The 24171-nt window shown below is 40.1% G+C and overlaps 2 protein-coding genes across 2 annotated transcripts; both read left to right on the top strand.

Annotated features, from left to right (window-relative positions):
• Window positions 1–8: 8 nt before the first annotated feature.
• TPRKB (TP53RK binding protein) lies at window positions 9–2530 on the top strand. The gene is made up of 4 exons (XM_010580861.1): window positions 9–280; window positions 1007–1129; window positions 1420–1596; window positions 2426–2530. The coding sequence occupies exons 1-4, from the start codon at window positions 140–142 to the stop codon at window positions 2510–2512; spliced, it is 528 nt and encodes a 175-aa protein (XP_010579163.1). The 5' UTR covers window positions 9–139; the 3' UTR covers window positions 2513–2530.
• An 11313-nt stretch (window positions 2531–13843) lies between these two features.
• Window positions 13844–24171, top strand: GTSE1 (G-2 and S-phase expressed 1). The gene is made up of 11 exons (XM_010580860.1): window positions 13844–13922; window positions 14655–14718; window positions 14800–15418; window positions 16651–16821; window positions 17774–17915; window positions 19149–19526; window positions 19716–19788; window positions 20211–20459; window positions 21685–21865; window positions 22997–23137; window positions 24088–24171. The coding sequence occupies exons 1-11, from the start codon at window positions 13844–13846 to the stop codon at window positions 24169–24171; spliced, it is 2181 nt and encodes a 726-aa protein (XP_010579162.1).

Below are 24171 nucleotides of genomic sequence, written 5' to 3'. Positions count from 1 at the left end.
GGAGGGCCGAAAGCCGTCCATGAGTGGCTGCGTGTGACTAAAATTGCGCGAGAGACGAGGCAAGAGCGGGCGCGTCTCTGTGCGGTCGTTACTCTGTCGGGCCGGTGCTCCCGGGGCCGGTCTGCGCCATCGGTGGGAGATGGATTTAACGCATCAGCTGGAGCTGTTCCCCGGCTGCAGCGTGACTCTCCTCCTCTTCAGCCACGTGAAAAATGCCGCCGCTCTGAGGAAAAAAGCCGTGGAAGGATCCATTGAAGGAGCGTTAATAAACCCTGCAATGGTGAGTGAACGCTTCTGTCGGCCTGCTGGTACTGCGCTGACAGCTTTGAAGGCAGTGCGGGAATCCTTCTCTGTGGGGACTCTGTGAAGAGCGACCTGTGCTTGTAATCGCTGTCACACGAGTTACACGTACCTCACACTCTCCCTCCTTTGATTTCATTACCGTGTCGTACAGCGTAAGGGCTCATCTGTGTAAAAGAAGGAGCCAGGATTGGCCAAGACAAGTGTCGCCTTGATTCACTTCACATCCTACGTGGTGGAGCTATTTAAATCGACTTCCATCTGTAAAATGCAGCACTAACTGCTTAATGCTGTCAAAAATCTACTATTTGGAGCCTTTGTTCTCATTTAAACCCACAACTAGTTTCCGAATCTAGTCTTTTTTGTTAGCGTTGGCAAAGCAGTAGTTACAGAAGGGGGGAAAAAAAGGAATCTAATCTGACAATTTACTGACAGAAAATTTATTAATGTGATTCTTTTTTCAAAAGATTTCAGTAATCTGACTGAGAGAGTGTAATCTTTATTTTTACGTCAGGTATTACCCCACACAGGAAGTAATCACATTGACTTCGGAAGAGCAAGAACTGCTAAAATAACTAGCAGAATACTGTTTTGCTCGCTTCTACAATTGCAGACTTCGGCTATCAAAAATAAGTGGTCACGATTTTTTCAGAGTTCAAAACAGTATGTTAAATTTCTGTTTAACTTCTCCTGTTGTGTTTTACAGATTGTAGATCCTTTTCAAATTCTTGTGGCAGCCAACAAAGCAGTTCATCTACACAAGATAGGTAAAATGAAGACCAGAACTCTCTATGCAGAAATTATTTTCAGCCTTTCACCAAACAACAATGTAAGATTTACTGAACAAATGTCTTTTTTGCCAGAGAAGCTTGCCAGGATCCATGCAGCCAAACTAAATACATGTATTCTCTTAACTGTTTATCTGGCTACTAATAGAAGTTACTGTTATTTTTAATAACACTAATATGCTGTTATCTTCTGTAGCTTGTCAGAATTCCATTAATGTAAAACGTGTGTCAATTTATACTCTTGGTTTATTTGACCCAGTAACTGAAAAGGTTGCTTACATGTAGTGAGAAAGTGACTCATAATATTTTGATACTTCTCATTTTTTCTCAGATTTCAGATGCATTTAAAAAGTTTGGCATTTCAGACAGTGACACAGCAGTACTTGTTGTTCTGGTTGTGGACAGAGAAAAAACTGTAAATCTGGAAGATATAGCATCTCAGGTAGAAGGCCAACAGGTTTCTCTAGATGAACTCCCCCAACTAACAGACACTGCCAAAGTTAAGAAGGTATGTAGCCAAAAGAGATTACTAGCATAGAGAAAAGGGATAGTTTATTTAGTTATCTGATTAAATATCAATGGACATAATTAACTTAAGGTCTGTATTTCTTTAGCACAACTGGAGCCTTGTTTTAAGTGAACCATGATGATTTCTTTCTTAGAATTTTTTTACTTGAAAAAAGTTCTAGTTGTCACACCCTGACATCACAAATTTTAAGTCTTCAAAATTCTTAACGTTGTCAGGAAGTTGGAACATAAAAATAAATTCCAGATTGCTGCCTACTATTCAGGCACTTTTGCTTCCTGTTTTGTCAGGCAAATATCCATTTAATTAAAAATAAATTTTCAGTTCTGAACAGTTTCATAATCTTAAGCACATAAATAGTCCCAGCATGGGTGGTAAAATAAAAATGTGTTGATTAGCTGCTAGGAGCTGTGTTAGGGCATGTGTGCTCTTAACAGATTACCATATGCTAGATAGGTATCTTGAAGCATATGTTTTTCACTGGATAAAATTCAAACAACTTGAATCATCTTGATCATGTCCATCAAAGTAATGATGGGAGACATAAATAAAATTGGACAAATCATAGCGTATAACATAGAGCTAAAAGGGCTGCTCTCATTCAGTTTCTTAGCTTTCTTTATGTCTTGCAGTTTCAGAATTTGCTTGGTTCCTCAGTCCCAATTTTGTCCTGCAGTCACAACGAGATAGGAATTTCCAATGTAAAAAGTATGGGAGAGGGGGAAATACTTTCTTCGTTCTTTCAGATATGTGATCATTTTTTCTCTTCCTTACACAGCTTTTTTGTTTTTCTTGTTCTTTTTTTCTGCAGATGTACAAAGTTACTCCACAGGAAGAAAAAATCGGCACCTTATTGGATAGTATTGTTTGCAGAATGTCAACAAAAGATGTTTTATGAAAATGTGGAAATAAATTTTTTTTTAAGGAAAAAGAGGGCAATTCATTCTGCATTTTGGAGAAAGTGCTGTAGTACTGAGTAGTATGATAACACCTGAGCTTTAACCATAAATGAGTAAGCTTGGACAGGGGGGTAATCTGAGCTGTGTTCTAAGCACAGAGAGCAATTCTGCTGTGCAAAGCAGAATTTGCCATTGGCATTTCTGTCCATTTCTTAGCAAGAAAAAATCACTTTTGCTGGTACCTTAAGTTGATCGTAAACAGAAGGCTTGGAAATCTGTACTTACTTTTCTGTTTCATCAAATGTTTTACTAGTCCCAGATAGGATTCAAACATTGTAAACCATTTTTATTAACCGTCCCCTGATTTGTTTTGTTTTGGCACCCCTGATGGATGATATCCTTTTAACGATACTGCTGCTGGAAAAGGTGTCTCTATGGCACAAAGTATTGCTGGTGGACTAGAAAAAGGAAAATTTCCATAAACTATCAGCAGCGTCTCCCTCTTTCTGCTAATGGGATAGAGTCGCTGCCTACCCTTTGGGAGCACGAAGGGGCAAGAGGGGCACCATGGCAGCCAGTGGTGGCAGCGGCATGGAGCATGGGCATCAGAGATGGAGATGGAGAACAATGAATAAGGTCAGTATGGCTATGGTAGTGGTAGCAACTGACAATCCGATGTCATCAGATGCAGCGTACTGCTGAGGTACTGGTGTGTTGCTGTGGTACTTCTGTGTTGGCATTAAAGGATAATGAGAGGTGCTATTACTTTATAATGCTGAATTATGCATGGTGATGCTGACTTTCTAGGGCCTAGTTCCAGGTGCAGAATTCACAGAGAAATTTGCACCATAGATTTATTCACTTGTCAGTACAACTTACATAGCATACTGAAAGGATCATTGAACTTGTTTTGTTGAACCAGTGTTAGGAAAGGACATCAAAGGGAACTAAAAAGAGTATTGATTTCCAGTAGTCACCAAGTCCAACAGCCCTGCATGAGTATCATTTAATCTTATGCAGGCATCCTGTTTAAGAAAAATTACTGTCCTAATTAGGTAGAAATCCATACTGTTTGTTATTGTTATGCTGTATTGTTTTTCTGGGACGTGTATAAAACCGTATAGCTGTCTGCATTTTGGTTTTTCCCTAATATTCTCTGAGGTATTACAATTCGTGTACTTATAAGATACTTGGAAGAGTATGCCCCAGATTCTTACAGATAGTGTTTGGGAAAACAAAATGTATTTTGGGGAAGAGGCAAGTCTGAGTTAGAGTTGAAGTGTTACCTACTACATTAAACAGACTAGTAAACTGATAGATAGACCTAGCATTGTCTGTGTTTCTGTATTTAATACAGAAATCCCTAGCTGTTTTGCATTTTGATTTTGGTTAATTCTTCCCTCAATTAAAACACAGTAGGACAAATACCATCCTTTTCTTACCAACCAAATCAATGGCAAAATACTTACCAAGTACCAAGGGAATTACAATGTTTATCAAAAGAAATTATTCAGGACAAATGGTTGTGCTGATATCTTGATTTAAAGATGGTTTTACAGAATCTGTCATCCTCTATAAAGGGAAATGGGAGGCACTAGTGAAAAATGGAGCTTAGAAGGGCTCGAGTCTTCTGAAATAAAATGTGTGTAACATCAGCTTGTGAGAATGACCATGGAAAAAACTTGTTTTCCTTTTCTGACAGTCCAGTTGGTACATGGAGTATATCATCAGATTTGCGGGCTCAACTGCTGACGTTGGTTTTGGTAGCTTAAAATAACAGCAGGCAGATATGCTTAAACCACAGCCTTTTTAGAACGTCTGTAAAACATCAGTCTCGTCTGTTTAATATAGGAGGAATATTAATAAAAAGATCACTGCATAACAATTGATATACAAGTTCCAAACTTGGGTTCCCACTTTTGAATTCTTGTCAGTCTGTTTCATTGGTGTAGAAACAGTAAATAGTTTGTTACTGTTCACATGAGTTAAATTATGAAATTGTGATTTATGGTGAGACCTGAATGAATTTTTTTTGTGGGTCGATTTACTGGAAATGATTTTGGGAGATGAAGCCTCCATAGTGTCACTTAGGCAGATGATTTGGGTCTGTTGGCAGTGAAGACTATGCCATTGCCCTGCAAGACCACAGTTTTCCCCTAGTCCTAGCTCCATTATCCAAGTTAAATTATTTACAGAAACTGGTAATAAATGTAGATTTTGTTGACCCTGCAAAGTTACGCCTGTCTTTCTGAACACATTAGAAATTAGTAAATTTGGTTCTATAACGTTACTGTTAAAGGAACCACCACTGTTTTCCAGTAAAGCAAAAGTTTAAGGAAAAAAGACAGGTTTTTCAAAACATTTAGTGTTCTGCTGCTGTCTCCTCTGAACTTTCATACCTCGTCTCCTCTATCACAAGGTGAAAGAGAGGAATACCTTATTTGGATCTCCAGTGCTTCAGAGGCAGGATTATACCTGCAGGATTTACAAATTTAACAACCAAATCCAAAAGTATGATGTGTGGTCAGTTGTTCTAGCTTTTCTTTTAGGTGGGGTGGTGGTTGTTTTGGGGGTTTTTTTTTGCCTGTGCTGTCTTTTTAACTTTGTGTCTATGACAAAAATTGAGCAAAACCAGCAGCCTGTGCTTTTAAAAGGCGATGACTAAAACCTCATCTGCCACAGAACTCACTTTCCTGCTTGAATGCTTTGCAATACGTGAGTTTCTTGCGGGCCGGGGGGGGAGGGACGGACGATGACAGGAGACAGGACAAGCAAGAAACAGCCTGTACAAAGCCATCTTCTACAATGACTTTGTAATATGTGGTAAAGCCAGCAGGTTATTGTTGTGTGAGTTAAAGATGGTTCCCAAGCTTTCAGCCTAGGTAGATCTGATATATGACCAAACTGCTGGCCTGTCCATAACAGGTATACCTCTGGGCATGCAGCAGGAATGTGAACATACACTCAGGGAAAACTTGCCCACGCTGTCGTGACAGAGGTAGTTGTCCTCCGAGAGGACACCAGGATTTGCCAGCAGCCTTAACCTGCAGGCTGGTGCTTGTGTGCGGGATCAGATGTCTGCCCGTCCATGGTTGGAGGAGTGTATATTTTGCCACCTGGCAAATCTCGCAGCGATGTGAGAGGGACAGTCGGAGGTTCCGCAGGGAAAGAGAGAAGCAGAAGGTAGGCTGCCTCGCACCAGGAGGACTCCTCCTGAGTGCTCTGCGGCCACGTCTGCAGGCCACCATGATGAACATGGCAGCACAAGTGATGCAGATTCACTGATCTGGCAGCTGAATTTATGAGCTGCAGCCTGCGCATCTCTGAACTGTGTGTTGATATTAGTAAAATGCATGTTTCTAAAAGCTACGTATGTTAGAACAAATAGCCAATCTGATTTACAAAGTCTTAAGAAAAGGAAAAATCCATTTCAGCTGTCGGTGACGAGTTCCAGTAGTGAACTCCCCTCACCATTAAGCGTAGCCCCCTCCCCAGCTCTGTTCACTGGCTTCCCCTCTTCTGTCACCGTGAGATGCCTTTATCTGTCTGGTTTTACCTCCAAAGCCCTTCACAGTTCACATTGGTCTCCTATAGCCTAAGCTCACCCTCTTGCCCTGTGTTTTCAAAGCAGCAGCTTCAGGCACTCCTTCTGTGCTTACGTCAGCTAGGGGAACCTCCATCATTTTCAGAATAAATGATTATTCAGTACCGCTCTTTGACCCATTGTCAAAACTCCCTCTCTCCTGCAAAAGCCTTGATGACATTAAGCTTCCAGTGCGCTGAAGCCATCGCCTGTCACGCAACCCCAATCACCTGGGGTTTTTCGTACTGCTGTCAGAATGTCTAAATCTCTCTCTTCTTGTGTACTTCAATGGTACATTTACAAGGGAAGGACCATCCTTTTGCTTTCACTTGTAATAGTTCATGCTACATGGTTAATGACTGGGGTCCCTATGTCCTATGAGACAATGTATTTAATGTGCTAATCTGTTTTTTTTTTTAATAATTCCTTTGTGTGCTGTTCTTCAGAGAGCATCATCAAAGCTTTGTTCCCATGTTAAAGCATGATGAGGTGGTACCTTAACAAGGGTGTTTGCCCAAGTAGGGTAACGCTGGTGGAGTGCTGCATAGATAGAGGAACACTGATTCCAGCACCCACACCTGCCTGTTGAGAGCTGACACAGGTGTCTCTCTGGTGCTACACTGTGCTTTGTAAACACTCCTTGATGTTTAATGCCATGTAGGTCTTCTCAGAAACATTTCAGTTTGTGTACCCCTCCTGAAGATGGATGGATACCAAAATGGAGTACGTGATACTTGTAAGAATTGTGTTCTCTACAGGTACTACGTAATTACAAGCATGTATCTATCTGTTCCTAAGTATTCAAAATGTCTTGCAGCTCTTCTTTGTTTATTAGGATACTGTTTGTTAGTTTAGGCAATGCTGAAATTTGGGGTTTAAGCTGAGTTTAAGCTCCAAAGGCTTGGACTATTGTTCCCAACAGCCACTGCCCCTCAGAGCTGCCAGTCAACTAACCTGAGCTCATCAGGAGTAGGCATCCATACAATTAACAGAGTTTAACAGAGACTGCCAGCTGGCTGTGTTTCCAGAAAGCTTGCAGGTTTTCTGAGTGGAGTTACTTCCCTGAAAAAATGGGAGTATGGAATGCCCCCAATCAAGGATGGGCTGGTGCATGTAGAGGTTGGTACTGCTATGAGGTATTAATGAATTATGGAAAAGCAAGCAGTGGTTGCAGATAAATTAAATATATTGGTACAAGATTGAAGACTGAGCCAGTTGGTTCTGCAACAAAGGATGCTTACAAATACATTTTATTTCATGGTTTTATTCCTGAGTTTACAAAGGCATTACCATAAGTTAAAAATATGCAGATGCTAATCCCATATAAATTCTCTTCAGCAACAAAGATGAGAGTTTGACTTGTTCAGAGGTCTTCCTTTGCCTGCAGGATAGCTGGTTTTATTGATAATTTTTTCCCTGTGTTGTTGCGACATGGCACATTATGCTTGCTTGTAGTGTATGTTTTACCATAGATTGGGACAGGTAATTTTAGCAGAGGTAGAGACTGGACAACGTAAGTTCAAAAATGGAAAGCTGGGGTGGATACACAAAACATCAACCAATAAAAACATAAGTTGAAGTCTTCTTGGTAGCATATTGTGCTTGAAGTAATTTTCATATACATGCGAAGGGTAATACAAACGTGTACAGTGCAAGCAGGTATATGTTATTCACAAAGTCATGTTCTGTACATTGCCTATTAAATTGCTTCACAGGTTCAGTTCCACAAGTAGCAACAGTTTAAGCAGTTTCAAGAAAACTAATATGTTGAGACCATTTTTTGTACCTCACAGGTATGGATAATCGACACAAATATTCCTTTAAATATTTAAAAAAGAAAGCATATTGCTGCTATAAGGATGAATCCTTCCTTGACCAGGCTCCCCAGATTGCCATTAGAAGGATTATGACAATAACTGTGTAAAGGGTATGGACTGTAGCAAGATCATCCCCATGCTGGTGCTTGAACCCAGAGCTGCTATGCCAGTTCTCACTTTTGTTTCCGTTGTTTTTCTGTCTGTGAGCACGGAGAGAATGTATCCTGCCATAGCAAAAAGCAAGGTTAAGATTAAAAAATATTATTTTTTATTAACAGTTGAGTAGTGTTTATAATGAAGTCCAGAGTGTGCATTGTATCATTGACTAGATTTGGGAAAGAGCTCTTCAAACTGTATGGGGCTAATAAAATAATTTCCATAATTGGAAATGCAAAACATTTCCCAGCCATTTGGTATTTCTCTCCCACTGACAGGCAAAGAGACTGGGTATGGGCTTGTTAGAGGATGCACAGTGCTCTTACTCTTCACTATTGATACAGATCAGTTGTATGAGAAAAAACACTTTCATTTTGCAATATTATGAAAGTGGCAGGGTTTAAAAAAAAATTACCAGTTTCCAAAGCTTTAATCCATGGGAATAAGCACAGCATGTGCTGTGTAAGTTTTCTATTCTGCTCTGATAATGTGGTTTTATATCGGCTTTTCAGAGGGAACTTCCCTTGGCAGTCTGTCAAGATATTCATTACCCAAAGATACCAGTCAGGAGTAACTACACAAAGGGTATCTGCAGGTCTCTCTGGAGTAACATTTTGCATTGCTTTGCCACCTTTCCCAAATGGTTTGAAAGTAGAAGTGTTAGCCTATGGTAACTGACCTCCAGTTACTGTTATTGCGACTGAAAATTGCCTGCTAAGCCCCAGTGGGCCTGCTTCTTTTTAAGAGAGAAAAATGCTGAATGTCCACAATTCCATCTGAACTGGAATGCCAAAAGGACATTGCTCAGCTTGTGATTTTTGTGTAGCTTAGGAAGAGGTCTGAGAAGAATTAGATGTATTACAGCTCTGGTTCATACATGTTCCTGCTGTTATTATCACAGAAGAGGAGTTACCAAAAATGTTGCTGCAGATACAGTTTATGAGTAAAGAGCTTTTAAACACAAATTATATTTATATACTTATGCACACTTGGAAGAGAGCTATCAAAACTGATTTGTTAAAAATGGAAGACTAGGAAGTGTAATCTGCAAAAGGGAATTCATCAATAAAACAAGTTCTGCAGCTGAGATTTTACAGAAAGTAGTTGTAGAATTAGAAATACACATTTAACATTCATATCAGGACAAGGACTACCTTCTGTCTTGTGTAACTGCAAATGAAATAACACAGTTCATGATCATCTGGCAGCATCATGTGAAGACCACAAGAGGAATATTCTGTCAGTAGTTTGCTTTCCTATTCCTACTTGAGTGTAATGCATTATATGCAGCTTACCTCCTGGAAGCATTCATAGTGCCTTGGTGATTGAGTTCCCAATGTGTCAGATTTCTTCTTGCAGAGAGGAAAAAGGCCTTTTTTATCCTCTTGTTTCCTTGCACAAAAGAGGAAAATCTTCACTCAGTACACCAACAAAAAGAATCTTTCTTCCAAGCCCACCAACTTGACCAATGCTAGTCTGGGAGCGCTTGATATGTGTCAATCAAAGTTCTCAAATTACTGGTTTTCTAAAGCTGATTTTGACATAGTTCTTCAAGAAATTCCCTGGAGCAGCTCACAAGGCAAGTAATGAGTAATCCCAACGACTGGCTTCTTTCAGCTGCTGGGATCCCTTCTTATAAACAGTAGCTCGCTGCTGAAGTGTTGCCAAATTCATAACAACACAAGTAATGCACAGATGGAGGGTGCTGGTGATGAAAAATGCAGGATGAGCTGTAACTTAGAACTACTTTCTATTAGATCACAGGCTATTTTGGGGTAAAACTTAGTTCCTTTTTACAACCGTAATCTGGTTTAAATTGCCTGGAGTGAAATTTCAAGTCACCATCACTTAGATGTGGTCTAATATTCAAACATTTTTATGAAAAAGTAGGTGCTGTCTTTAATACTCTGTTGACTTTTATAACACAATCATATTCAATAAGCAGTCAATAAGCAGCAAATCAGCACAAAAGAAAACATTTGGACATTTAGGGTTAGTAAACAAGTCACATACATCCTATTCTTCCCTGACCACCCGGAGCCATTAATTGACAAGAGGCTGTGCCAATGCAGAAGTTCTCCCAATAGTTGGGCATTGCATGATTAGCTGGGTTAATGGTGGTTTTAGTATAATAAATCCAATGGTCCAGTAACTATTTGTAGGGCTCGTGAATAAACACATTTAAATTTGTAGTTTAGAAAAACAGGCCAAAGCCCTTCTTTCCCAAAACAGTATGTGAAAACCTTCTTGCATCATCTTTAAACTGTCAAAAAAAATAACCATAGTTCTCATTTAACTGCTACTTTAAGCTTATTGTCACATATACTTGCTGTTAAAACAAATCTGAACTTGTAGTTCTGGTGCATTTCTAAAGGCTTTTGCGTTTCCTTTGCATAGTATTTATGTTTTTATATAAATAAAATTGGTTCCTTCCGTTTTAGTAAAACAATTAGCAATTTCCAAATATGTCTTGGGATATCACTTACACTCCAGAAAATTAAAACTGAGCTCATTTACTCATAGTCTCAACAGTCTTAAAACTCTTTTCCATAAATAACATTTATAAAAAGAGCTATTTTAATTTCGTCGACACTGTGACCATTTAACGGACACTGATCGAGTCTCCATTTCCTTGAAGTAAACTTATTACAAGACTATTATGTCAGTATTTCAATAGAAATGCATGTGCTGTTTACTTCTAATGGCTATGTGAGTAAAACTGTGTCACTGGAACCAGTGGAGCTACCAAGGACATTATATAATTCTTTATTAGTAGTAATATATTAAATACAGAAAAATTGAAATATTACAATGACTTGGAGGAAGAAATTCAGACATCAGTAAAGAATTACTGACTTGAATCACTTCCAGCTTTTTCAGACCTGGTCCTCAGAATATGGGCAGTTACAACTTTGGGATTGTTTTCTTAAATAACGTATACAGAGTGGTAGGTGCCACAATAAAAGCTGTAAACTGAATTTTTCCTGTATGTTTTTAGTTTTCTTTATACATTTTTTTCTACTTCAGTCCTAAGATCTGTAGCACTTACAGCCTATTTGCCCCCTTTCCCTTTAGTTTCATCTTGATTTTCTGTTTCTTACTGGTGCTTTCATTTTTTGACTGAACTAAGCAAAAGGAGGTATGTGCCAGCCTCATCTCAGAGGTGTGAGATTGTTGAATTTTGGCCATATAATACACTCTTGAGATCTCCCAACTTTTTTTCTTCTATCATATTTTTCTTTGTGGAAAATTATCCTCATAATGCGCATGGCCCAGTTTTGTCAATACAGCCATGGACCCTTGCTCAACTTACTGAAAAAAAATTGCTGTTGAGCTATTAGTGAGACATCCTATAAGCTAAAGCAATGCAAGAGAAGAACAGTAAAAATGTAGAATTGAAACTATTACATCAGTAATAGTAATTCAAAGAGCCATGAGAAAAACACTGAAGAGAACAGGTATAAAATCCTGAGACAAAAAGCTGGAAGACAGAAACTCTGTAATTGTGAGGACTGGCCTGTTTTATGAGCAGCAAAGCCTGACACTTCCCCACCCAACTGACCACTGCCAGCCAGGAGGGACTCCTGGGGTGATGGGGAGGGAGGAAAGGTAGGAGGTGAGTGTGTTAATAATTGTCAGCCTAGTAGCCTGTTTGTCCCACCATATACCGTGCATATTAGCCAATACATAGGGTACTTGCTATATAGTCAAATTGTGTATACTGCTTGCAAGGCTCCATCAAAGATCCTAAAATGTAAGTGGCCAAGTAGAGAAAGGGTTACAAAATATTTTGTCTATATGAAAATCTGTAGGTCATACTTAGCCATTCTTATTCAGCTGCTAAATTCCAGTCCAGTGATTTAGTTAGCCATCCTGAAATACTCGGAACAGAATATATCACTTGACTGCAATTTCTGAGGCCATGCATGTATTAGGAGAAAACCCTAAGCACTGCACAGCAGTAAACTTCAGAAGAAACATGGAAGAGCGGTGTGTTCCTGGTGTTTCCTACTGACATGGGTCTACTTTTAAAACTATTCTATCAGTCAGCCCGTATTAATTGGCAGCAGCTGGGACTGACATCCAGGAATCTCGCTCTTCCTTACGTCATTTCAGGAAGAGGTATATATCCCTTTTGGCGCAGTTAAGTTACTAGGACAATCGTATGGAGCAACGGTGCGGAGGAAACAAAAGGAGCCTGCGCACCCTGCGCCACAGCCGTGCCAGAGTCACCCCGAGGCCCTGCAGCCCGGCAGGGCCCTGAAGCCGAGTCCTTCGTAAGCCCAGAGGCTCCCGAAGCCTTTCCCTTCTGGTGCTGCCACCACCGCGGCTGCTGAGGTCAGCCCAGGCAAACCCAGCTCCGCAGCAACAAGCGGCGGGGATGAAACAGCAAGGCTGGAACCCGCACTTGAGGAGCGGAAAGCGCCACAGGAGCGGCCCGGCCTGCGAGGCCGAGCGGAGCAGGAGGCGCCACGGCACCAGAGGGGGCCGTCGGCAGCCATCCGCCCGCCCCGCGGCCGCCTTCTGGCAGCCTCTGATGGCCCTGGGTGCTGCGATGCTCCAGAGGCCCGTCTCTAGTTCTGCCAGGCGACGGCCGTGTAATCCGTTCGACATCGGCCGCGGCAAGCGGGTGAGGCCCAGCGGCGGGGAGCGGCCCCTCAGCCACACCGGCGGCCCTCGGGGAGCGCCGGCCAACTACCAGCCCCAGAGTGCCCGGGGAGGGGGGGAGTGTCGTTATCGTTCGAACCTGCCAATGAGGGCGCGCGGGGCGCGTCACGTGACGGGGGTGCGATTTCAAACGTCCGGGCGGCACCGCCGTACCGCTTCGTGCTCGGCGGCCCCGCGGAGGTGAGTGGAGCGGCGGTGGCGGCTACCGGCCCTCGGCCGCTTCACCGGCCTCGCGGTGTGCTGTCCGGAGGCCTTCCCCCGAGGCCCGGCTGTAGAGGGGCCGTTGCAGTGGAGGTGGGGCGGTGGGAAGTCGGCGGGCGGCTCCGCGCCCCTCGCGGGGCCTGTGAGCGGCTCCGCGCACGCCGGGCAGCTTCTCCTCCCCCGGGGGTGTGTGTGTGGGGGGGGGTCCCCTCGGCTCCGGTGGGCTCTGCTGAGCTGCCCCGTGAGGGAGCAGCCCTGGTAGGTCCGCGCTCGGCGTTAGTCCCCTCGGCCTGGCCGCACGGCCTGAGGTATTCCTCCTGGGGTCTCCTGGTAACCTCGGCAAAGCCTGAGCGGGTTGTGTTAAGGTGGGGACGAGTCGACCTCTGCTCACAGGAAAGTCGTATTTGATGGTTTCTCTCCACAAGTGCAAGCCGCCGTCTCAAGCGCAGCGCGGGTTTCCTCTGCGGAGCAGAGATGCGCTGAGTCTCGGTTATGCCAGTCTCGAATTAGTGCTGTCAAATGTTGGGGTTTTTTTAGCCTCTGGGGTGGCAGTGTTCTTGCTGCAGCTGTCTAGCCGTGCTGCCCATTGCAGCCGTATTCATATAAGGAGTTTAGTTGCCGAACACAGGGTTTGCGTTAAGGAATCTCAGAAATCCTAGGCGTCGCTGCTGTATTTGAAGGCTTTTTACAGAGGTTGCAACACTTTACATATACATAGTCTCAGATAATTCAATAGTGTGTTTCAAGAGGATGGTGAGAGGTGTGGCTGTCCCTAAACATAACATAAGAGCCTTCAAAGGGAATGTTTGCCTCCTTGCTAATTTGGTAGTATCGTAAAATTCTGTGACTTTTTTGTTGTTTTTTTTAAACATACTGCATCGGTAATTCTGTATTTTCCAGACACTATGGAAGAAGGAAAAGAAATGGCGGTACACTGCTCAAGTCATGTGATTGAAGAAAAACTGAGTATTTGCACAAGCAATGGTAGGTGGAGAACATGTTGGGATATTTTCTACCTGGTGTATGCCTTATTTAAAGTTAAGACAGTTCAGATCAGTAGAACTCCTGTATCTGTTTTATGTCTTGTTCTGTGTACTCATTTACTTGGATGGGCTGCTGTTGCCAGTCTCAGGCTTATAACCCTCCTCAAGAGGTTGTGGAGCACTGGTGCTAGAGCATGTGTAGTAGTGACATGATGTCATCAACCTCTCTTCTATATATCTAATCTGACCTCTCCCTTTTCCTTATCTGTCTGCTGTGGATTAAATTACTATTTAGTGTATATATTAGCTAACAGGAAAACTAATCTTTCTCACTGGCTCCTGTTACTGTCCTGTGGTGGTCTGAACTGGGAAAGAACTGACTGATAGGACAACTGCCTTGTCATATAGCTGTAGATTATATAATCTCACTTTTCTTGATTGGAGGCTGCTGATACCCTTTCCCACAGCCAGATTCCCACATTCCTATTATGGATGCTTAGAAATTAGTGTTGACATCTTTTATAATATTTGGGCATCTATCACAATTATGATCATATTCACAGCTGTACCTTCAATTTCTTTGACCTAAAACATGTTTTTGTTATTTTAATTACTTAAAATTGGTAGCTAAAACTTTCTTTGCCATCTGACATCGGCTTCACCAAATTGTCAAAGCATAATGCAATCATTTTTATTGGAAATCCCCACTGTGACAAAATTCTTGTTGTTATAGTTTCAGACTTTCCTCTTCTGACTGATGAAAAGTTTGACTTTGACCTTTCACTCTCTCCAGCAAGGTAAGTGAAGGGTCTACAGGTGAATATACCTTTAAAATGAACACACGTATGGTGCTGCGCTGACTTAACTCTTCTTTGTAGTGGAAATGAAGATGAAGTTTTTGTTGGACCTTTGGGACACAAAGAAAAATGTATTGCTGCCAATGTTGAAGCAAAAACAAGTGCTGAAAAAAAGAGTGCAGCTGCTTGTGATGATGAACTCACGTGGAGCCCACTTACAGGAGAGAAATTTGTGGAAATTTTCAAAGAAGCTCATTTGTTAGCACTGCAGATAGAGACTGGAAGCAAGAATGAACAGACTAAAATAAGCCAATCAGAAGAACGGGAAGACAAGATTATAGAAAAATTTGTGGAGGATTCAAAGTCAAAATTGAAAATACTGAGAAACCAAAATATAGTGAAAAGTCCCAGGGCTGTTAAACGGGAGACGTACTGTGTGCGAGATAGCCCAGCATGTCAGCTGCCACCTTGTTTTCCAAAGGAATTGGATAAACTTTTGTCAGATGACAAAACACATGCTCTTCATACTCCTCTAAACAGAAGCCCTGTTAAAATTTGTGTATCTCCTACAGAAATTGCCAGTTCACCTCTGACACAAGAACAGGAAACTAAGGGAAGAAATATGAAGGCAGCTGGCAAACTGCCAATGGCAAAAGCTTCATCTACTCTTGGAAGAAGCAATTTGTTGACTATTGAAAAGGTAAAGACAGCTTCTGGGCAACAATGTTTTCTTTAGACATGGCCTTTGTGTCTTTTAGGAATGTTTAAACTGTCCACAAGCTTTTATTTTTAAAAGTGAACTTTAATCTTACAGTGTTTCTTTACCTCATAAGATCCTTAGGCAGGAAACATTATATATAAAAAAGAAAAGTCGGGGCAGATACTGTGGTACAGTAGCCAACTAGTTTTATCTATTATGACAATGTAGAGCATCTGCAGGTGAATTTCTTTTCCATTGTATTCTGGTTTTGTGAATACCATCATTCCTGGCTTCTGTTTAAACACTGTTTTGTTGCTGGTAAAATTGCTGCACTGTTATTAGTGACTTAATGTGCAAAAATGGCTTTGTTTACTGTTAACTCTTGTCAATGGAGGTGAGGGGGGAAAAACCCCACAATTATCTTGATAGGACAGGAATATCTTTTCGTTCTAGTTCTGTCCACAACTTGTCTCAACCATCAAAAGCAGTGATTAATGGTATTACATTTAAGATGTAGCTATGTGACCAACTGAAAATGTATTCTAGGATAGCAAGGAAACAGTTGTGTTAGAAAACCTTGTGTGCACAAATCCCAGTCTCTAGATAGAATATCTTCTGGATTTTATTGCTCTGCACCTTATGGCTTGGGTTCCAGTATGTACTAGACTTTACTGAAAATGTGATATTGGCTCCTTGGGAACCATCACCTATAGAAGATAGGGGACCCTTTGATTCCTTTGTGGTAAAAGTCTCTTTTTGATTTTGGGTGCTATAAGAAAAGGCACAGTCGTAATGCTTTACCTAGCCAAATTGTACCCCACTGTCTAAATAGACAGTTTGGATGATGCAGTCTACTATTGTAATGTCTCATCTTTTGGAAAACTAGAGTAAAGCAGAAGAATGTGAATTAAATGGAGATCTTGTAAGGAACAACTGTTACCGTATGTAGGTGAACATGATTATATGAAATTTGTGCTGGTGAATTGTTGTGCAGAACTGTTCTCAGGTTGATGTCCAATATCTGGGTTCAAGAATGTTCTAATACTTGGCAAATATACTCACAAGACTAACTTTAAACTATATTAGTTGAAAAGCTAAGGACTTGACTGGGTTCAAAGGCTTCTTCATTGACTGTTGTCTTGGTTTCTTAACAAAATCCATTTGTGTAAAAAGCTTTGTAGTGGTTTCTAGAAACACTAGTAGCTTTTAAAATGTTGCATTGAAATTTGCAGCCCAAACCAGGAAAACATACTAGTATTTCTACAAAAAGAGACTTGAACAGCATGGGATCATCTGAAGATCTAATTTCTGATAAATCTAGTGCTGCTTCAGATGTTTTTGAGTCTTCGTTCAGTGATAGTTCCTCAGTGCAAGACAAAAAAGCCTTTCCTGCACCAAGTAAGGTAATGGCAAGCATACTTAATATGAAAATAATTTGTGATGTTCTGATAAAAAGAAAAAACTGATATAGCTTACTTTCTAATTTAGAGCTATGTTGCTGTGTATAATGGTTTTAAGGAGAAGTAGTCTCTGTTCTATAATTGCCATTCTTGAATGTGTGTTCTACGTCTATAACACAATGAACATACTTAAGAGCAACTATAAATGTGTTGGATTAACAAGCATTACCTTTGTTTTTAAAGCATTAGCTGCAGGTAAGCAATCCGCAATTTTCTGTAAGAAAGTTTGTGATGTGTGTAGTTAACTATACCATATGAAAAGGTTGCCATAACTTGTATGAAGGTAGAATACCTATAGCTGTCAGGAGTTTTGAAGCTTTAGACACCTACTTCCATGCTGCATGCAACTTTACTAAATCACAGAATGGTTAATGTTGGAAGGGACCTCTGGACGTCATCTGGTCCAAACCCCTGCTCAAACAGGGCCACCTAGACTCAGTTGCCCAGGACCATGTCCAGACAGCTTTTGAGTATCTTCAAGGATGGAGACTTGACAACCTCCCTGGGAAACCTGTGCCAGTGCTCGGCATGTTCAACTTGTCTACCAGCACTCCCAAGGGCCTTTTCTGCAAAGCTGTTTCCCAGCTGGTTGGTGCCCAGCATATACTGGTGCCAGGGGTTACTCCTTTTATTCTTTAATCCCTTTAAGTCCATATTCAAGTTTGTGGCAGGAATAATAATAACACTCCACCTCCTAGATCTGATGTTCCAGTTCTGTATAACAACCCAGATATAATGGAACTGTTTCTAAGAAAGTTCACTTTTTAAACTGTAATCTGAGGAAGGAGGTTCTCTAAAATTCACAAATGAAAAGCTATAATACCAAGAAAAAGCATGGCAAAATAATGTTTTAATAGTTCTTTTGCTTTTGAATAAACTATGTTCTCTGATTCAGCCTAGCTTAAAGAAGATGACACATCTGAAACTTCCTGGTGTTGCCAGTGGTCTCACAAGAAAGACTACTTCCTCGTCATCAGTGTCTAGCATGAACTCAAGTCTGAATTCAAGTTTATCCATTTCTCCTATAGGAAAAAATGGTAATCACTCTTACTACAGATTTGTGCCACAAATCAATTTTGAAATAGCTAAGCATGTCTTTGACTGTGGGTTTGGGTATGTTTCAATAGTGTCCAGTACATACAAGCAGTAAGAAACGTTTTGAATGGAGAATAAAATTTTGTAGGCTAGTCCAATAAATCCATGTGGACTAAAGATAAATCTTAGACTTCTATCATTTGTAAAAACTAAATTCATGTAAGCCTGATGCCTACATGTGAGGGTCTGACACAGCCAGAAAGTAAGCAATCCCTCAGGAAACCTGTTCTCTTTGTACATGATCTTCTCTATTACAGCCAAGTACGTGAGCTTCTGAATGCTGTAAGCTTGTCTAACTTGAATTAAAAAAAAAAAAAGGAACAAAACACCCACCAAAACAACTGAAATATGGAAGGAAGGTGGAAGGCCTAGTTCTGAGTTTCTGTAAGCCTAATAAAAGGATGAGCTTTACTCAAGCATATTGGAAACATACTCTAGGGAGGTAACTGAATACAACCAAGAGGCTTATACTATGAGGACATCAATTTCACCCTTTCAGACCCAGGACACAGTAAGCTTCAAAGGATCAGAAAAATAGTCTCCTAAAATACTGTCAGATGTAAGCACCACAGTTCTTGTAGATATATTGAGATACTGAGTTACTGAAAATTTTTATTTTGTACTTTGTTTCTGGATGGATAATAATATATTAGTAAAAGCTAAAGCTTAATAAGAATTATTTTATATGATAGAAGTGTCTAGTCAAGATTCATCCTATTAATGAAAGTAACCTACAGACTAAAAGTAAGAACCATACAGAAAACTGAGAAAAGCACTTGGGTAGTTCAGCCCGTAGTGTTAATCAGTGTAACTTGAACTACTACCTTCTTGAATACTTGCTTAAGGGAACAGAGCCAACTATGCTGGGAGAAAATGCTGAAAATGTAACTTGAATCTGCAAGCTGTTTTGGCATTCCTTGAAGAATATTTTTTGACTTGATTGCAGTAATTCAGGAATTTGGTGAGGACACTTTCTAAAACAGACAAAATTACTGGAGGATTCAGGGAGTAAGTTTTCAGTAGTTGTATGTGTTCTTAAACTTGAGTAGTTTGACCATAAATTTAAATGCTGTAAATTGCTTTTTTTCTTTCCTGTGTGAGCGTAATTATTCTTCTTTGTCAAAAACTTAGCAATAAGCAATGATTCAGAAGTATAACTTAACTTTCTATTTCAGGAAAATCAAGCATGTCTTCAAAAGCTAGTGTGAGTGGCTCTAACCTTTCAGCTAGTACAAATAGGCTGGCCCTTGTCAGACCTACCAGAGTGTCATCTCTGCAGGCTGCCAATACAGAAAAATCCAGGAAGCAAGCAAGATCAGCTAGTACTCCCAAAATATCTAGTGCTGTAAGCTTGGCTCATTCTTCAGCTTCTGCAACATCATCTGAGGCTGTAGGCAGTGGAATTCAGAGGCTGAGCTCTGTTCCCAGTCTGCAGAAGCTATATCAGCAGAAAAAAGATGGAAGTGCAACAAAAGGAAGCCTGTGTCCAAAGCCCAAGGCTAGAGTTTTGTCTGTTCCTACAAGTCAAACTAAGGTTCCAGTGAAGGTGGGAGGTAAGCACATACTTTGCATGACCTGTCTTCTAGCTTGGCTGTTAAAAGCAAATGTTACCTTGAATGCCTGTTATTTGTTTCATTAAACTTCTCTCCACTTCTTGGAATGAATTCGTATTTTAACTGAAAGGTATCTGTTATGTAAAAAAAAAAAATCTGGATAGCAATTAACAAAACTTTTCTCTTTAGATATGCCACCAAACAAATCAGCACCAAAAGCAACACCATCTCTTGGATTAACATTTTGTGGCACACTTGGAAGGTAGGGCTTAACTGAAAATTGAATGTACTAGGGTGTACTTCTTAGAATGCAACATGGCTGGGTGTTGGAACAATTGTTAGAAGTTCTAACTTTATTGTGTAATCCCTTGAGACCCTCCAGGTTGGCTGTGTTAATGCCTATTGGAACTGATTTAAAAACCAAACCCCAAACCCCAAAACTAAACCAAACAACAACCCCCACACCCCCTTCAGAAGAGAATTTTCTTTGCAATGCTAAATAGACTGGAGTCATTCATAACAGCATCCTTATGAGGTAAAGCCCTTACTGTGCTGTGATTATTGACTTTATCATGATTACTGTTCCCTTACTGACCAAAAGTAAACTGACTTGTATTGTTTGGTAGAACAGTTTGAATAAAACTGTTTCTAGAAGCTTTTGGCTAATGCATGTTCCTTTTTTAGTGCCATGGCAGTCAGCACTCCTGTGAAAGCCTCAGAAGATGGGATCTTTCGGAATTCTTGTTTTCCTGAGAGGTCTGTCTCCATGACTCCTGCCAGTCTGAAACGGTCTGGCTTACCTACACCTATTCGTCGTATCTCAGGATTTCCAGCAGTGACTCCTAAAACTGCACCAAGAATGGCATTTTCTCCACATGCTGCATCTGTTCGCCAAAGTTCCAGCTTTTCTACCAAAAAGACTCTTACAGCTGGGTAAGACAGAAACCTCCATATATGAAATAAGTATTGTAGGCAAACTGCCTCTAAATGAATTTTAATGATGACTTTCAGGTTTCAAGGACCTCTGCTAAATGTTAGAATAAAGCATTTGAGCATAGGTGCTGTATAGGCCTAAAAAAGATTTATATCTTGTGACTAGTAAAATACTATAAGACTTACTGAGATGAGTCAATATCTAACATTAGAGAATTATAATCTCTAGTAGGAAGTTATTTGTATGTCTTGAGCTAGTGGACAACTCAAGACTTCTATCTGATGTTCTGACTGAAAACAGATTTGGTGTTGGCATTATTTTGCTGTTGTCTTCTGATGAAGGGAAGTAGCTGGTTAAAATACATACTAGTCTTAACTTTGTTTCATACTGTTGCCAATACTTCTGTAAAATTACACTTTGTTAAAATATCAGTCAAAAAGCTAAGGATTTAGTTGACTGAACTTCAGTTTCTGAGCGGGTTTACGTATTTTTAATTTGAAATAATTGCTTGCAGAATGGGTGAATCCTACACTGTTGTTAATTCTGTTTGTTTTCTGTGAAAATAATGTTGCCTTCGTATTATCAGCCCAACATCTTCTAACAAGTGCCATATATATATATTAATGTATGTATGCAGGCTTGCTTCATGGTTGGTGGAGATGAACAATATCAAAGCAGGAATGATTCATGGCTAGAAAACTCTTCCTATATGTCATGTTACTTAGGGTAAATGTCCAAAATAGCCTTTTCTCTCAAGGAAACAATTACTCTCCCTAGAATGACTTTATACTAATCAGATTATGATCTCTGGTCCTCCAGCTGGTGTGAGTACTTCCTCTCAGCAGGGACTGAAGTGGGTTGCCTAATGATATGCAATATCAGTACTTGTTAGCTAGTTGTTTCTTCAAAGTCTAAAAACCAAAAATACCACTTGTGAAGTTTAGGCTGCTTGTATATGTCAATTTAAGATTTAATTCTTCATCCTGAAGTCATTAGCTCTTTTTTTTTTTTTTTTGCATGGGTAGGCTATAAATTTATTGCAGCATGAAATATCTTGTATTTTGCAGGTAACTAGCATACTTTTGGATGAAAATATGGGAAGTCTTTTGGTCATTAAAACTTGGGGTAAAAAAAGGAAAAATGAGGTTAGGAGATTGGCTTGTCTGTCTTTAGTAGTTCATGCTGATTAAAGAACTCAATTATTGCCAATGCTCTTTTCTGTAGTTCTAAACAGACAGAAGAGAGTAGGACAAAGATATCTTCTTCAGAAGATGATACATCTCCTCCACCTGTGCTACCTCTTGCACTTAACTTCTCACCAGAAAAAACTGCTCCAGAAGAGGTAGAAAATGAAGTAACAGAGGCTGAAGTACAAAATCAGCTGGCTGAAGAGAAACAAACTGAGGTAAGAAATGACAATACATTTTTCTACAGAATGACTAAGTAAACTGCTTGAAAATAAATTATTTTGAGATGAGGGATAAGTAGGAAAACCACTTCAGTACCCAGGAAGATAAAATGGATTAACTCTAAGCATGTGCACCCTCTAGTGTCTATTTTTAGCACTGAACTTCAGTGTTTCCACTAACTTTGTTCCCATCAAAGCTGAACTGTCAAATACTTGCAGATTTCATACTAAATTTCCACTTCTGGATAAGTGGTGTGAAATCCTCGTGGATTTGATTAGAAAAGCAGTGTCACAGGGCAGTTCCTATTGCAGCCATAAAGCCCTCTTGGAAGAAAAAAAAATAAAAGGCACCGCTGTAGCTAAATTCAGTCACCTAACAGCGGTGCAAATCTGCATACGAGTAAGGGTTAAACCCCAAAGCCCATGTAGCAGTAAACTTAGTGTTATGTACTTAGTCCAGTGAACACTTTTCCCCTCTCCCAAGAATCTCCTGGCTTCATGTTGAAAGCTGACACTCCACAGGCATTAAGGAGAAAGGACTGAGGTAGTTCTGAAATATTAACCTGTCAAAGTGGCTATTGATTTACAAATATTCAGGTTTTACAAATATTCAGGTGTAGAATAATCTGTAGATTAATTGCTTGATGTTATTGCATCAGTATTTTTCTTGTTAGCTTACTTGATGATGCGAAGTATCTTTTAGAGAATTGCTTAGCACATGTATAGATTAGTTAAACTGGACAAAAGCATAACTGCAGTTTAGAGTTCTACAGAATAGTTTCTATGGCTAAATAACATTGCATAATAATTGTAGTTAAGTCATTTAAATATTAAGAGTTATGTTTTAAATTTGACTTAACTCTGCTTTTAAGTGAAAAATTGTTTTATGCCCCAAGGAGCTCTTTTGCTTTGTCTCGCTGCATTTTCACTATTTGTGATGCTAGCCATTGGCAGAGCAAGAGCTGGGGTTTTTAGACTGTGCAAACAATCCCATATGAAAAATACACAACCTGTAAATTAAGCCTGTCCTGTGATTATTACAGCTGTATAAGCTAATTTGACTGCCTAAATGTTTATGAAGGAATCATGGAGAACAGGGGAAAACCTGAACTATCTTTTTTTTTTAAGGCCTTACTGGTAGATATTGGAGTAGACAAATGTCTCCCACACGTTTTGGAATGTGAAAGTAGACCTCTGATTGACCTTTCCAATACTCCAGAAGTGAATAAGGTTACTCCTCTAAAGCCTATGTTCTCAGGGCAGGTAAAGGTAAGTTATATTCAAGTCTTCTGGTGCAAGTATGCTACCAGAAAAATGTCAACTGGCTGCATATACTTGTCAGTAGAGCAGGTCCACAATACTGTAAGAATTTAATATTAGCTCAATTTGTTCAATAGGATACTACATACTAAGTTGCTCTTAAGTAAAGAGAACATAATGTTCAAAATCAACCAATTGCTCTAGACTAGAGCTCAGTGAGCAATCTGCAAATAGGAAGAGTATGGAGAAAGAACTTAAAGCAGTTAAAGAATGAACTGTTCTCAAGCACGAAGTGAATGCTGTCTTAAGTCAAGTAGGCATGCTGACTCTTGTTTTCCTTCTGCAAATTTTCAGTTCTTGGCAGCAGTAGCTTATTTTCAGAAAAAAAGCAAGGCTGTCTCTCCTGTCTAACTCCTCTCCTAATCCCCTCCTTAGTTGAAAGATGTGTGTTGGAATCTATTCTAGATTTGACAAGCATAGTGGCTCAAAGATAGATGCCTTTAGATATTGTCAGATGAATGGTGGTAGCTATGAGGATGTAGCCTTTGTTAGGTGTAGTTGGGATCAATTTAATATCAGGTCCTTCAAAGTATCTCAAAAGAGGATCACAGAATTTTGACTTCTGGGGCATGTTCAGAGGAGTTCAGAAGTGCTCTGCGTGGATGACAGCGTCACTTGAATATGCATAGTAGTGAAACATAAAAGCATTTTAGGCTTTTAAGGTGAGTATGGGCAATAACCACCTTGTAAGAAGCCTGTGCTTGTCTAAGAATGACCTAGATGTTTAAAAACCTGAACGTAAAAGCTTGAGTGTAGTGCTTTTGTATGTCTTCTGGATACTAATAGGAATCCTAAACAAAAAAAAAGTACTTGAAGACTATGTTAATAGAGATTATCACTGCTAGTAGTTATATACAACAGCTGACTACAATAGCTAAATTTTATTGTTTTTCTTTCAGCTAATTGATTTGAGTTCGCCTCTTATCACTCTGAGTCCTGATGTAAACAAAGAAAACCTGGATTCCCCTCTACTCAAATTCTGA

The sequence above is a fragment of the Haliaeetus leucocephalus genome, unplaced genomic scaffold (assembly GCF_000737465.1).
Source record: "Haliaeetus leucocephalus isolate CR32 unplaced genomic scaffold, Haliaeetus_leucocephalus-4.0 Scaffold751, whole genome shotgun sequence".
Lineage (NCBI taxonomy): Eukaryota > Metazoa > Chordata > Aves > Accipitriformes > Accipitridae > Haliaeetus > Haliaeetus leucocephalus.
The sequence above is the reverse complement of the archived record's forward strand: the minus strand, read 5'-3'. Positions and strand labels throughout refer to the sequence as shown.